Source organism: Brassica oleracea, chromosome C7 (assembly GCF_000695525.1).
Source record: "Brassica oleracea var. oleracea cultivar TO1000 chromosome C7, BOL, whole genome shotgun sequence".
Taxonomy (NCBI): Eukaryota; Viridiplantae; Streptophyta; class Magnoliopsida; order Brassicales; family Brassicaceae; genus Brassica; species Brassica oleracea.
The window spans coordinates 43,204,279-43,217,198 of NC_027754.1; the positions used below are offsets into that span (position 1 = coordinate 43,204,279).

The 12,920-nt window shown below is 30.3% G+C and overlaps 2 protein-coding genes across 2 annotated transcripts; one reads left to right on the top strand and one right to left on the bottom strand.

Annotated features, from left to right (window-relative positions):
- The first annotated feature begins 3,852 nt into the window (after nt 1–3,852).
- LOC106303516 (cellulose synthase-like protein G3) lies at nt 3,853–10,199 on the top strand. The gene is made up of 5 exons (XM_013739777.1): nt 3,853–4,553; nt 7,521–7,670; nt 8,190–8,318; nt 8,419–8,862; nt 9,210–10,199. Exons 1-5 carry the CDS (start codon nt 3,960–3,962, stop codon nt 10,098–10,100), a joined length of 2,208 nt encoding a protein of 735 aa, XP_013595231.1. The 5' UTR covers nt 3,853–3,959; the 3' UTR covers nt 10,101–10,199.
- A 67-nt stretch (nt 10,200–10,266) lies between these two features.
- On the bottom strand, nt 10,267–12,068 carry LOC106303522 (RING-H2 zinc finger protein RHA4a). The gene is made up of 3 exons (XM_013739784.1): nt 11,626–12,068; nt 11,364–11,449; nt 10,267–10,782 (listed from the first exon to the last, which is right to left on the bottom strand). The coding sequence occupies exons 1-3, from the start codon at nt 11,848–11,850 to the stop codon at nt 10,569–10,571; spliced, it is 525 nt and encodes a 174-aa protein (XP_013595238.1). The 5' UTR covers nt 11,851–12,068; the 3' UTR covers nt 10,267–10,568.
- Between the last annotated feature and the right edge of the window lie 852 nt (nt 12,069–12,920).

Here is a 12,920-nt window from a genome sequence, read left to right on the forward strand (position 1 = left end):
AATAATAAAGATTTGATAACAATTTTTGCATCATTCTTCATTTTTGTTTAATTTTATATTATTAAAAAAAAAATAAACAATCACTTTTACCATATAATAAAAAATTTTGATTTTTTCTTATATGTTATATTTTGAATTTTTAAAAATGAATTTAAATTACAAAAATGAGGAAACCTTATATGTTATATTTTTTTTTAAAACGACTTTAAAATACAAAAATGAGGACACCTTATATGTTATATTTTTTCTTATATGTTATATTTTGAATTTTTTAAAACGATTTTAAATTACAAAAATGAAAGTTTGCCTTAAGTATACGACTAAAAATATTAAAATGACGTGTATCAATTCAATAGTTGATTTGAAAGCTTTCAAAACCATATTGAAGATAAAAGTCAAAATAATTCAAATGTGAAAACAATACTGTTCATTTTTTTCAAGAGTGTGTTCGATGGAAAAAATAAGGTTTTTATGTCAAAATTTGTTTAATGTCCAATCCGATCAGCCCATGATATATTAATTATAGTTTTGTTCCATAATTTTTAATAAAAATTGATCCGATCCATCAGAAAGAAATTATATAATAAAACAAAAAATATTGTATATGTATAAATAAAATGATCAAATACATAAAATAAATTATCGATAATATATACAAATAAACTCACCCTGCGCAAGTCGCATGTCTTATCCTAGTATTAACTATAAGCCATGTCATCAATCTTGTTAGCCTTATCATCATTTTTTTTGTAAAAATGATTGTAGATATTACATGTGACAAAATCACTTCGCAAATTCTAGGGATACTTATTTAATTAGCAGTTGGTTGCTCATTGGCTAGTTTGTGAAAAGACGCATTGCATTTTGTTTGTTATCCACCATTTTGTTTCTTCCTTCACTCAGATAGTCGGATTGAATATTTTCTCCTGCTCCCTTCGTTACACGTTAACATAGAACGTCTATGATTAAGTGGTTTTTTTTCTTCTCTACTGTTATCGGCAGTGTGACGAAATGAGAAGTGGTGGCCGGAGAAGGACGTGTGACGAATTGGTCCTCTGAACAACGAAATGAATTTTCACAGGAGCCTGAGACGACTCGGCGGTTTCAGCGTTTAGAGCTAAGGAGAGTGAGATCGAGAAGAGGAAAATGGAGATTTGTGAGTGTGTCGAGGCTAGGCCGCGGTGGAGGCGAGACGAGTGAGAGATTACCGGTAGTGGACGTGTGATTCGGAGGTACACCGGAGGCGGAGGTGACAAAAGCGGTGGCTCGCCGGAGAAATCTATTTTTTATTTGTTATATTTTATTTTAACAATCGTCAAACATCTCAAAAAGAAACTCTATAATTTCAAATTTGAAGTTCTGAGGAGTGAAATTCTATATTTGAAGTTTCACTACTCAAAACCATATTTTTATTTGCATTTTGGTCCCTACAATTACACATCATATTTATGATTCATAAATATTTTCTTGTTTATTATTTTAATCCTTATAAAAATATGGTTTTGAGTAGTGAAACTTCAAATATAGAGTTTTATATATTTTAAATATTTCAAATTTATTTTTATAAATTAAAAATTTACACATAAAAGTGTTTTTGAAAATTAAAATAAGATTTATAATATTTTAAAAGTAGAATTAGACAACAAAAATATTACAAAAGAAACTCAATAAATGTTTTTTAAGAAGATATATACATGAAGACATAAATATTACACAAATTTAAATATTACAACAACACTAATAGTCTAAATTTGAACCGGAACCTTCAAAATTTCTAAATATTGTCCAATTTTTATTGGGTAACTGAGTATGGTTGTTGTTGTTGTTGCTGATGATGTCTTTTGGTACAATTCTTTTTTGTTTATATTGAATATATTCACGAGTATTAATATCATCGATAAAAGTTAGTCTTTTAGCAATATTTTATGTTTCTCTTTTATTTTCTTGTTCTTATCTAATGTATTTACAATTATTAATATCACCCGATTTCAATAATTTTTATCTTAATCTACAAATTAAAAATGAGGATAGCCATTTTTACTTCAAAATGCACTAGTATATCATATATGCATTACGAAAATCACTTTATGGAATAATATGGTATTTTGATTGAAGTTTAATATTAATTAAGTTATTTTGTTTTAAATTTTATATTTTAATATAATATTTTATTAATTAATATTGTTGTAATATGTTTATATATGTGCTAGTTATTTACAAAAGTTTTATGAATTCAAATTAGTTATGATAAATGTAAGGACCATATTATAAAATACAAATAGTTTTAAAGTTGAGTCTGAAGTTTTGCTTTTGGAAAAGAACACCTTTAAACTTCAAATATAGAGTTTTAGAAACTTCAAAATAGAGTTCTTTTTTGGAGATGCTCTAAATCATAAACAGAACGTGACTAAATAGTCATAATTTTTATGTGTCTATAGCGTGACCAAATTATCACCAAATTGTATGTGGCAAAAACGTGACTAAATAGTCACGAAAAAATCACGGTTAAAAATGGTCACGATCATATAGCCATGGTTTTTTTTAGTGACTCTTCGTGTCTATTGCACTACATAGTCACGAAATTTTAGCTTTAGACACGAAAATTACCACGACTATAGACAATTTTTCTACTAGTAGCTCGTTGTTCTTGGAGGGTAAGGAATTTGTTACGGCTAAACCAGTTCTTTTGCAGCTTCTCAGATGCGAAGTAAAGAATGACAACAAAGAATCCAAGAGTAGTTATAGGGCCTTTAGTTGTTGTTTTGGGTGAATCTGGTTCATCTTAGTGTAGGATGCAAAAGGAACGAGTGTTTCTTTACAAAGCAAGAATGTCTAAAGCGGCAAGGAACGGGCGTTGGTACTGCATGAGGCTAAGATCAGACTCATCTGGAGATACCCTTCAGGTACGTACACGACTTCGCTCTCCTCCAAAGAAACTTCAAAAAAAAACGAAGAATGTTTTCTCTCACTGTTTCTTGGTCAAAACAATTTGCTTTAAAGAAATTGTTCCTTGTTTTTTCAGTAAATATATCATATAAACACAGTTAAAATTTCGTAAATATCTCATATATGTAATATATACAACTATAAGCATGTGAACATAACCGGTCCTGAGATTCAAGAGAGGCTATAATCGATTTATTAAAAATTTCAACTGTTTTTTTCTTTTTATAATTTTGAAGGGTAAAATGTTTTTTATGTCTATGTAATTTTTTTCAAAATTTTCAGGAGACTAATGCTAATGTGAAAGCATGGTGGAACTGGACATAATACGACATCGCTAGGCATTAGATAGAAAAGTGATATCGTTATCTGTTGTTTGTATTATTCTTTCATCCTCTCTCTCGCCGAGATTGTGAGTGAATATTTTCTCCTTTGTGACATATCTTCACCGAATCATCCATGTGTTATTTTCTCCTTTTTTCAATATATGGGAAATCTAAATTTCCTTTTTTCCTTTCCTTTCAAAAGTCAGCAAATAATACCATTTAAGAAAAAGAACCCCGTCAATATACTCGATTAAGAATCCATGTGTATATACAGAAACTGTTATGAAAATCGATAATCATAGGCTTTGAAATTATCATTTACTAAAAATAATAATCAACATTTAAAAATTTATTTGAGTATAGTTTATTAGTCTAGCTATAAACTTAAACATTTTAATGCTTAAACTTTTTGAATTACATTAGTTTTCTAATAAAGGGACTAAAAATATGTAAAAATTGCATAGATACGATAATTTCATTTTATATTTTACTCTTCGTTAGTTTGCATATTTATTAAAATCTTAGAAGTGTTGTGTAATTTGATATAAAAAAATGTTGTGTAAAACACCTACTCTTTCTTCATAGAACCTCGCCTATAAATAACAACAATATAATAGTGCTGAGCCTTGTTCTATTTACCAATCTTCTCCAAAACTATTTGCGTCCACTAAAAAGAGAGATATTAAAACGATGGAGGCTTATGATAAAAGAAAACATTCGGTCGGCGGCACAACCCTCCACACGTGTCATCCGTGCCGGCGCGCCGTTCCATACAGAATATACGGCGTAATTCACACGTGTGGCATCTTAGCCCTCATGTACCATCATGTTAACTCACTTCTCACAGCAGACACAACCCTGATAACATCTCTTCTTCTCTTCTCCGATGTCATTCTCGCTTTCATGTGGGCCACCTCAGCTTCTCTTCGGTTTAACCCGGTTCATCGGTCCGAGTACCCTGAGATGTATGCAGCTAAACCGAAGCAGGACTTTCCGAAGTTGGATGTGTTTATATGCACGGCTAATCCGTACAAGGAGCCTCCCATGATGGTGGTCAACACTGCTTTGTCTGCGATGGCCTACGATTATCCATCCGACAAGATCTCGGTCTATGTATCGGACGATGGAGGATCGTCTTTGACCTTGTTTGCTTTGATGGAAGCTGCCAAGTTCTCTAAGCGTTGGCTGCCCTATTGCAAAAATAACAATTTTCAGGACCGATCTCCTGAAGTCTATTTTTCATCAAAATCACATACTTGGAACGACGAAGCTGATAATCTCAAGGTATGTATTATATCTTAAGCTGATCTTAAGGTATGCATTATATCAAAATCACATACCAGAATATTTTTATTTCTATTTCGAGAAGTGCATAGACGTATAGATCAACGTATTACGTTGCAATGATTGTTAAACTTAGGGTCTGACCGGTGACCATCCGGAAAACAAGAAGAACGAATAAAAAAAGAATGTACGGGAATAAAAAGGAATTGTTGTTTTTTATCAAATTTAACAAAAAATAATTTTGTTTATTAATTCTCTACAAAAAAGAGAATGAAAGGGAATAAGAGAGAATTATTATTCTTTGTGAATGATAATTTTTTTAGGAACGTTAGGGAATGCATTATTCCTCGCCGTTCCTAGGTCACCATTCATACCCTAGTGAATTAGTAATTTACGTTGTTTCTTCATTTAGTAATCTTTCATTAAATTTACAGTTTGTTTTAAATTTTAATTACTTTGAGTTATAGAATAAGAGTAACCTGCCTTTTAAGTTTAACAAAAAAAAAAGAGATCAGAACGTAGTAAATCTTGTAAAGACAAGAAAAAATACAATAAATGGGAACTGAGAAAACAAATCCATATTATTATTTGATAAATGATTTCACTTATTTGTCATATTCTCCATAATTTTAGGGTAAATTATTAATCTAATTAATTTATATTATTAAAAATTATTTTAATATATATTTATTTATTATACTACATCCGTTTCATTAAGATAAACTTTTTTAGAAAAAAGTATGTTTCACAAAAGATATATTTTTTGTGTGTTTCTATGAAAAAAATTATAAATTTCAAGAAAATTAATTGACTTTATTGAATTAGTATTGGTTAAAAGTTATTGGAAATTACAGAAAACAATACATTTATTATGGTAGTTTAATGTATTTTCTTAATATGTGTGAAAATACTAAAAAGTCTATCTTTGTGGAACGAATGGAGTAATATTTAAGATTTTAAGGATATTTCAATTAATTTATATTATTGAAAAATTATTTTAATACTTATTTATTTATTTATACTATTATTTGAGAACTGATTTCACTTACTTGTCACATTCTCTATAATTTTAGGATAAATAATTAGTCCTATTAATTTATATTATTAAAAATTATTTTGATATATATTTAGTTTTCATAATAATTAAGATACTTAATTAATAAATAGATATTGACGAAATCCTGCCAATCTATATATATTTAAAATATTATTTAAATATATATTTATCATGATATTTATGGTTATTAATTAAATAAACAAATAAACAATAGATATTAGATTTTTACTGATACTATCATAATTAAGTTTATCTTATATTTAATTTATCTTTTAATGGTGAATGTTATAGTCATGTTTTAATATCATGATATTTGAGATTATTAATTAATAAATATACACAAACAATAGATATTAACAAATTCTAGTAATTAGATTTATCTTATATTTAGTTTATAGTTTTGAATCAAAAGAAAGAGTGAACTTTAATGGCTAATATTATAGCCATATTTTCTTATTTATATTGGAAATATTGATTCAAATTCAAATTATTACGATATTAATATTATAATTAGGTTTATCTTATATTTAATTTATAATTTTTATGGTTGATATTAATTATAGTTAAGTTCTCTGCTTCTTATTAGAAACATTGATCTAAATACAAATTATTTAAATATTAAATTTAAAGAAAACGATAAATTGAATACTTATGCTAAATACTTTATATATTTTGAATACAAACAATCATATTCTTGAATAAATTAATTTATATTTATACATTACAAGCATCAATTAGTTGCCAATCAAAAAAAAAAATACAAATATTCAAAATAATACATTTAAACCAAAATAGTATATAATATATAAAAGACAAAATAAAAATTAATTTAAAGTATTAAAAATATGGAAGGTTGAAAATATGATAAAATATTTAATAACATAAATATAAATGGACAAATAATAAACATAATATGAGTATAATCTAAAAAATACAAAGGTATTGCTTTTCAATCTATTGTTTTTGTTTCTTCCTCGCGGTTTTAAAAATTTAAATTATTGTTAATATATAATATTTATTCACTTTTGTTATTTGTTGATGTTGTATGAGCTGTGACTGTTTATAATGATTCCAATGTCACTAGAATTCTTTTCAATCCACACGTATAATAAGTGTTATATTACAATTCCAAGTTTTTTAATTTAACTAGTACAATAAAAAAGATTTTAATTTAAAATTAACATCCCAAAAATACAAATATGAAGCAAAAACATATTTAATACATTTATGATCAATATGAATATTAAAATTAAATAATTTGTAATATTAATTTAAAATATATAATTTAATAATTTGAAATTTGTGTAAAATACATATATAACTAAATTTTTTAGGTATATATATATATATATTAATTTGCATAAGGTGCGGACAATCATCTGGATGGACTGTATTTGTAAAATAAAGGAGAGTCATTGTTGTGCAACTTGCTCTGAAGGTCGAATCCTTCACAACCTTAGGAATCCTTATCGTATCTACTCGACGATAATGTTTATGTTCCCAAGATTTTGGTTAACTGTGACATCACCTTTATTAATTTATTAATTGTTTTTAACATTGATGATTTCTTCTTTTTGCTAAACAACATCGATGATTTCTCCTAAACTTTTTGAAAAGGATGATTTCTCCTAAACGATAAGATTAGGAATCGCACTCGTAACCTAAAATACTTTCTCCAAAACGATAGAACTTGCTAATACTTTCTTTTAAAATATAGGACTTCTACATAACATAAAAGGACAGTGTATTATACAATTCTAATGTTTCACAAGAAATAAATACTGATTGAGAAAATCATATGAGACAGTGAGACAAAATTATTAAGTTATATATATACTAACAAACAGGTATATGGAATTATTATCGTATACTAACAAACAGGTACATGTAATTATCGTGTTGTGGAGCAGATGATGTACGAAGATATGAAGAGCAGAGTAGAACATGTGGTTGATAGTGGTAAGGTTGAGACTGAGTATATCACATGCGATCAATTTCGTGGGGTATTTGATTTGTGGACCCAAAAATTCACTCGTCAAGAACATCCCACCATTATTCAGGTATTTAAATTATCAATAGTTTAGAAAAATCAACGTTCATTACTACTATGAATAATACTCACTCCTTCGTGTAGCTGTAGAAACTTTTTTTCCATTACAAAATAAACAAAATTAATTATTTTTATAATCTATGTGCACAAACTCAAAATGACACTTAATATGAACAGAAGAAGTAGTTTGTTATATGATACTCCATTTGTTTCAAAAACATAGATGTTTTAGAAAAAATGGTTTCACAAAGATATATATTTTTGTGTTTTCTATTAAAAAATTGTAAACTTCAAAAAAATTAATTGATTTTATTGAATTACTATTAGTTAACAGATATTGAAAATTAAAAATTGCAGAAAACGATACATTTATTATAGTGATTTAATGTGTTTTTTTAATATGTGTGAAAACGCTGGAAAATCTATCTTTGTGGAACGGAGAGAGTATTAATTTGTTTATATATAGAAATTCTCAAAAACAGCACATTCTTTACATAACAAATCTACATTTAATTAAATCCGAGAGCAGGTGTTGCAAAATAGCGAGACAGACGTGGACGATTCCGGAAAATATATAATGCCAAACCTAATCTATGTGTCACGGGAGAAGAGTAAAGTTTCACCACACCATTTCAAAGCCGGTGCTCTCAATACCTTGGTATCACCTAAACCGTACCTTTAACTGGTTTTCAATTTGGTTTAACTAGCTAGCATTTTGGTTTAATTGTAGTTAAGTTAATGTTTTCTTTTCATTGTAGCTACGAGTGTCTGGGGTGATGACAAATTCACCGGTCATTCTAACACTAGACTGTGACATGTACTCGAACGATCCTACAACCCCGGTTCGTGCCTTGTGCTATCTAACTGACCCTAAAATCAAATCCGGTTTAGGTTTCGTGCAATTTCCTCAGAAATTTCAAGGAGTAAGCGAGAATGATATCTATGCATGCGAGTACAAACGTCTCTTCGACATCAATATGATTGGGTTTGATGGGCTTATGGGACCGAATCACGTGGGAACTGGCTGTTTCTTCAACCGACGGGTTTTCTATGGGCCTCCATCTAATATGATTTCGGCCCAGATAGATGAACTTAACCCTAATCGGATTGCGGATAAATCCATCGAGGCAAAAGATGTTTTGGAATTGGCACATAATGTTGCAGGATGCAGCTACGAGTACAATACCAATTGGGGATCCAAGGTAAGGTTAAATCACCACTCACATATTAGATTGACCTTATCTTATATTCCATTTGTTATAAAAATAATTAGTCGTCAAAACGTGGAAATAGTGTTTTTATTCTAATTGTTTAACGTGTTTATGCACTATAAGAACAGTCTTAGATATTTTTTAACGTCACATTCTTAGATAAATGTAGTTAATAGTAATTCTTGATTCATATGAAACATACTCATTTCATAATAGATTGCCTAAGATCGATGGGTCTTTTAAAGACAATATTATAGTTGTCTCTTGACATTTGTAATATCTTTAATTTCTAATTTGTTATACTATTTAAGATCAACTTATCATTTAAAACAATGCAGATGGGATTTAGATATGGATCTTTAGTAGAGGACTACTACACTGGATATATGCTCCACTGTGAAGGATGGAGATCGGTCTTTTGCAGTCCCAAAAGAGCAGCATTTTGTGGTGATGTACCTAAAAGTCTAATAGATGTAGTAAGCCAACAAAAAAGATGGGCTATTGGCCTTCTTGAAGTTTCCATCTCAAGATATAGTCCCCTTACCTTTGGAATCAAATCAATGGGAATATTAATGGGTATCGGTTATTGTCAATATGCATTTTGGGCGTTCTGGTCAATACCTCTCATCGTATATGGGGTATTGCCCCAACTTGCCCTCCTATATGGGGTTAGCGTCTTTCCCAAGTCATCAGATCCATGGTTTTGGCTCTACATCTTTTTGTTCTTTGGTGCTTATGCGCAAGATCTACTAGACTTCGTATTAGAAGGAGGAACTTATGGCGGATGGTGGAACGATCAAAGAATGTGGATGATAAGAGGATTCACTTCATTTTTCTTTGGCTCCATAGAGTTCACTCTTAAAACCCTAAACCTATCCACCCATGGATTCAACCTCACCAGCAAAGCCAATGGAGATGATGAACAGGGAAAGAGATACGAGAAAGAGATCTTTGATTTTGGGCCCCCTTCGTCCATGTTCTTGCCCTTGACTGCGGCCGCGATCGTAAACCTCTTTGCCGTTGTTTGGGGGACTTATGGCTTTTTTATATGGGGAGAAAGACTTGTTCTTGAGTTGATGTTGGCGAGTTTTGCAGCGGTGAATTGCTTGCCAGTTTATGAAGCTATGATGTTGAGAAACGATGCCGGAAAATTACCAAAAAGGGCAAGTTTATCAGCTGGGATCCTCACATTTGCTCTGATTGTGTCAGGTTACTTCTTCCTCAAGTAACTGCGTGAATTAGCATTATGTTCTTACATTTACAATAACGTTATGTTTGGAATGTGGTAAACTAGACGCATGAAATAATAATGTGATGAAATTCCCATCTTTCACTTGTCATAGAACATACATTTTGGAAGATAAAAAAAATCAGACCTATTAGCTTTTACATCTTTTTGTTCCTCGGTGCATATGTGCAATATCTATTAGACCTCGCATTAGAAGGATGAACTTGTCGTGGCTGCTGGTGGAATGATCAAATGATGTGGTTGATTAGAGGAGTCTACTTATTCATCTTTGGCTTCATAGAGTTGACTCTTAAAACTTTAAACCTTTTCTATGTATGTAACCAATATGTAATGTGATGGATGGTATACATGTTCATCTCTTGAACAAGCAAAATTAAGATTTACATTTTTGTATTTGATCTATTGACTAACAAAACTTGTAACTGCTTATTTCTTCGGGGTTAATGAGTCAAACCGGTGACGTTTCAAGAGAATCTGGTTGGTTGTTGTCGTCGTCGACAGAGGTTTTGGTCGAAGAGATTAAGACAGAGGAGCGACAGAGAGGGCAAGTGGTGTGAGAATAAAGCCAAAGGTGAATACAATCGAGATGAAATATGTGTTTGCATGAAGGCATTTCCACCAACTCTTCCTTCAACTCAAATTCTCCCAAACATACGCAACATCTGCACCAGTTTTCATTAAACCAATCAAACTTTCCATCCACCAAAACAAACAATGATAATATTAAACACAAAGACTTGAAAAAGATAATATATTCACACTTGAGGACTATTTAGACTTGAGGACGAAAATCTTAATAGAGGTATATAATCTTGATTTTTTGGTCTTATCTGGAATTTAAACTTTCCGTCTTTACTTTTAATATTCCTTAGCTCTAAGCAACGGCCTAAAAACACTTATGAGCAAAGAGCATCTGAGCTCGTATATTTCAACTTTCAAGAGGATCATTCTTAGACATCTCTTTAAATTGTGCATCAACACTATTAACAAAATTTATCTAGAAGAATCTTGACAATTAGAGGTCATGCTCATAAAAATTCACAAATGGTAAGAGTAAATTTGCCAACAGATTTGATCAATTCATTCTGAACATCATGACGATGAGACGATCTTAAAGGTGTTTATTTTTAAAAGTAAAATTTTGAATAAAATGGTTTTTTCTGATGTGGGGATAAGTTTTTCTAAAAAGAGTAACTCCTTGCAGAAATTTCATCAATATTTGTATGAAAGAAGAGTAACTTACAGAGAATCTCTTGTTCCTAATTCCTCATTGAACAAAACGACATGAAGCTTTTCTTTCAGCTCTACTTTCACATCTAACAAACAAACCTGCAATATAAAACACAATCAATCTCAACACCGTTCTTCATTTAACATTATATAACGTGATATCATATTATTAGCACATATATACCCTTTAGCAACCTCACATCAACAAGACCATAGCTCTATTATTTCTTGATGTAAATAATTCAGTACTTCTGTAGAGACATTGTGACACTTACCGAGGGGAGATGAGGAGAAGCCTGGTGGCTCGAGGAAACAGGAAGAGTCATTGGAGAAGGTGAGGAGAGAGAAGAGGCTCTTCTCTTAAGGTAAAAAAGATAGAACAAGAGGAAGAGAATGATGGAGAATAAGATGGGAATGGAGAAGATGAAGGCTTGGTAAAGTTTGAGTTGAATTGCTTGTGGGTATAGGTGAGGTGAGATTGGTGATTGAGGATCAATCATAACTTTTAGTTTCTAGAAATCAAACTCAACAGAAAAAAAACAAATGAGAAATGAGAAATGAGAAATGAGAAATGAGAGTTTTGATGGAAGCAGAGGAGGCACAAGAGGAGGTCTGGTATATATATATATATATATCATGTGTATGTGTGTATCTACCCAAAAGCAGGTAACTGTGCAACCATATTGGATTTGGACAAGGATTCTCTTCTGATATAAAGTATTTAAATTTGTTTTCTTTTCTTGTAAAATGTACACTATGGTAATGCATGTTTATATATCATATAGCAACCTTTTTAATTATAGATTACAAATTTCAGTTCAACATATATATTCAAAAACAAAGGTGAGTTATGATGACTTAAGAAACTTAAACTGTACACATATCACATGTGATGTGAATACATAATTATGCACATCATCAGGAAGTGGAAGTGGAAGTGGAAGTGGAAGTGGTTGAAAGAAAGAGCCTTTTGGGTTATATAAAATACAAGGGTATATATTCTTTTTGGTTCTTTAAATATAATCAAAAGGAAACAAGTGAGTAAGCAGGTGATGAGCTTCCACTAAACAAGATGAATAGAAACTTTATAATGCTAAAGGATTAGATTCAAGTGTCTCTATCCTCACTAACATGGGACCTATATAATTATAACCCATCATTTCATTTCCTGACTCATTTTGGTTATTAGGTTATTTGACAATCATAGGTTTTCTATATCAAAATCGAGAATTTGTAGTGACTAAGTCTATGCAATCAGTAAGAATCGATCACCAACTTCAACCAATAGACTAAAACCACAGTAGTACAATCACTTTGTTTCTTTTTTTTGGGCAGCTACTTTGTTACAAACCACAGTAGTAAAATCACTTTGTTACAATGTACATTTTTTTTTTGTCACTTTGTTTCTATGTATTCTTCTCTTTTACTTTCGGAAAGTGGTGATTACTTAAATTAAAAGTCTCTTCACTTGGATTAGGACAAGATTATGTACCCAAATCTAAGAATTTTCAGTTACTTATTTTTTTATTTTAAAAGTAAGATTCGAAACAAGTCGACAACCTACCAATAT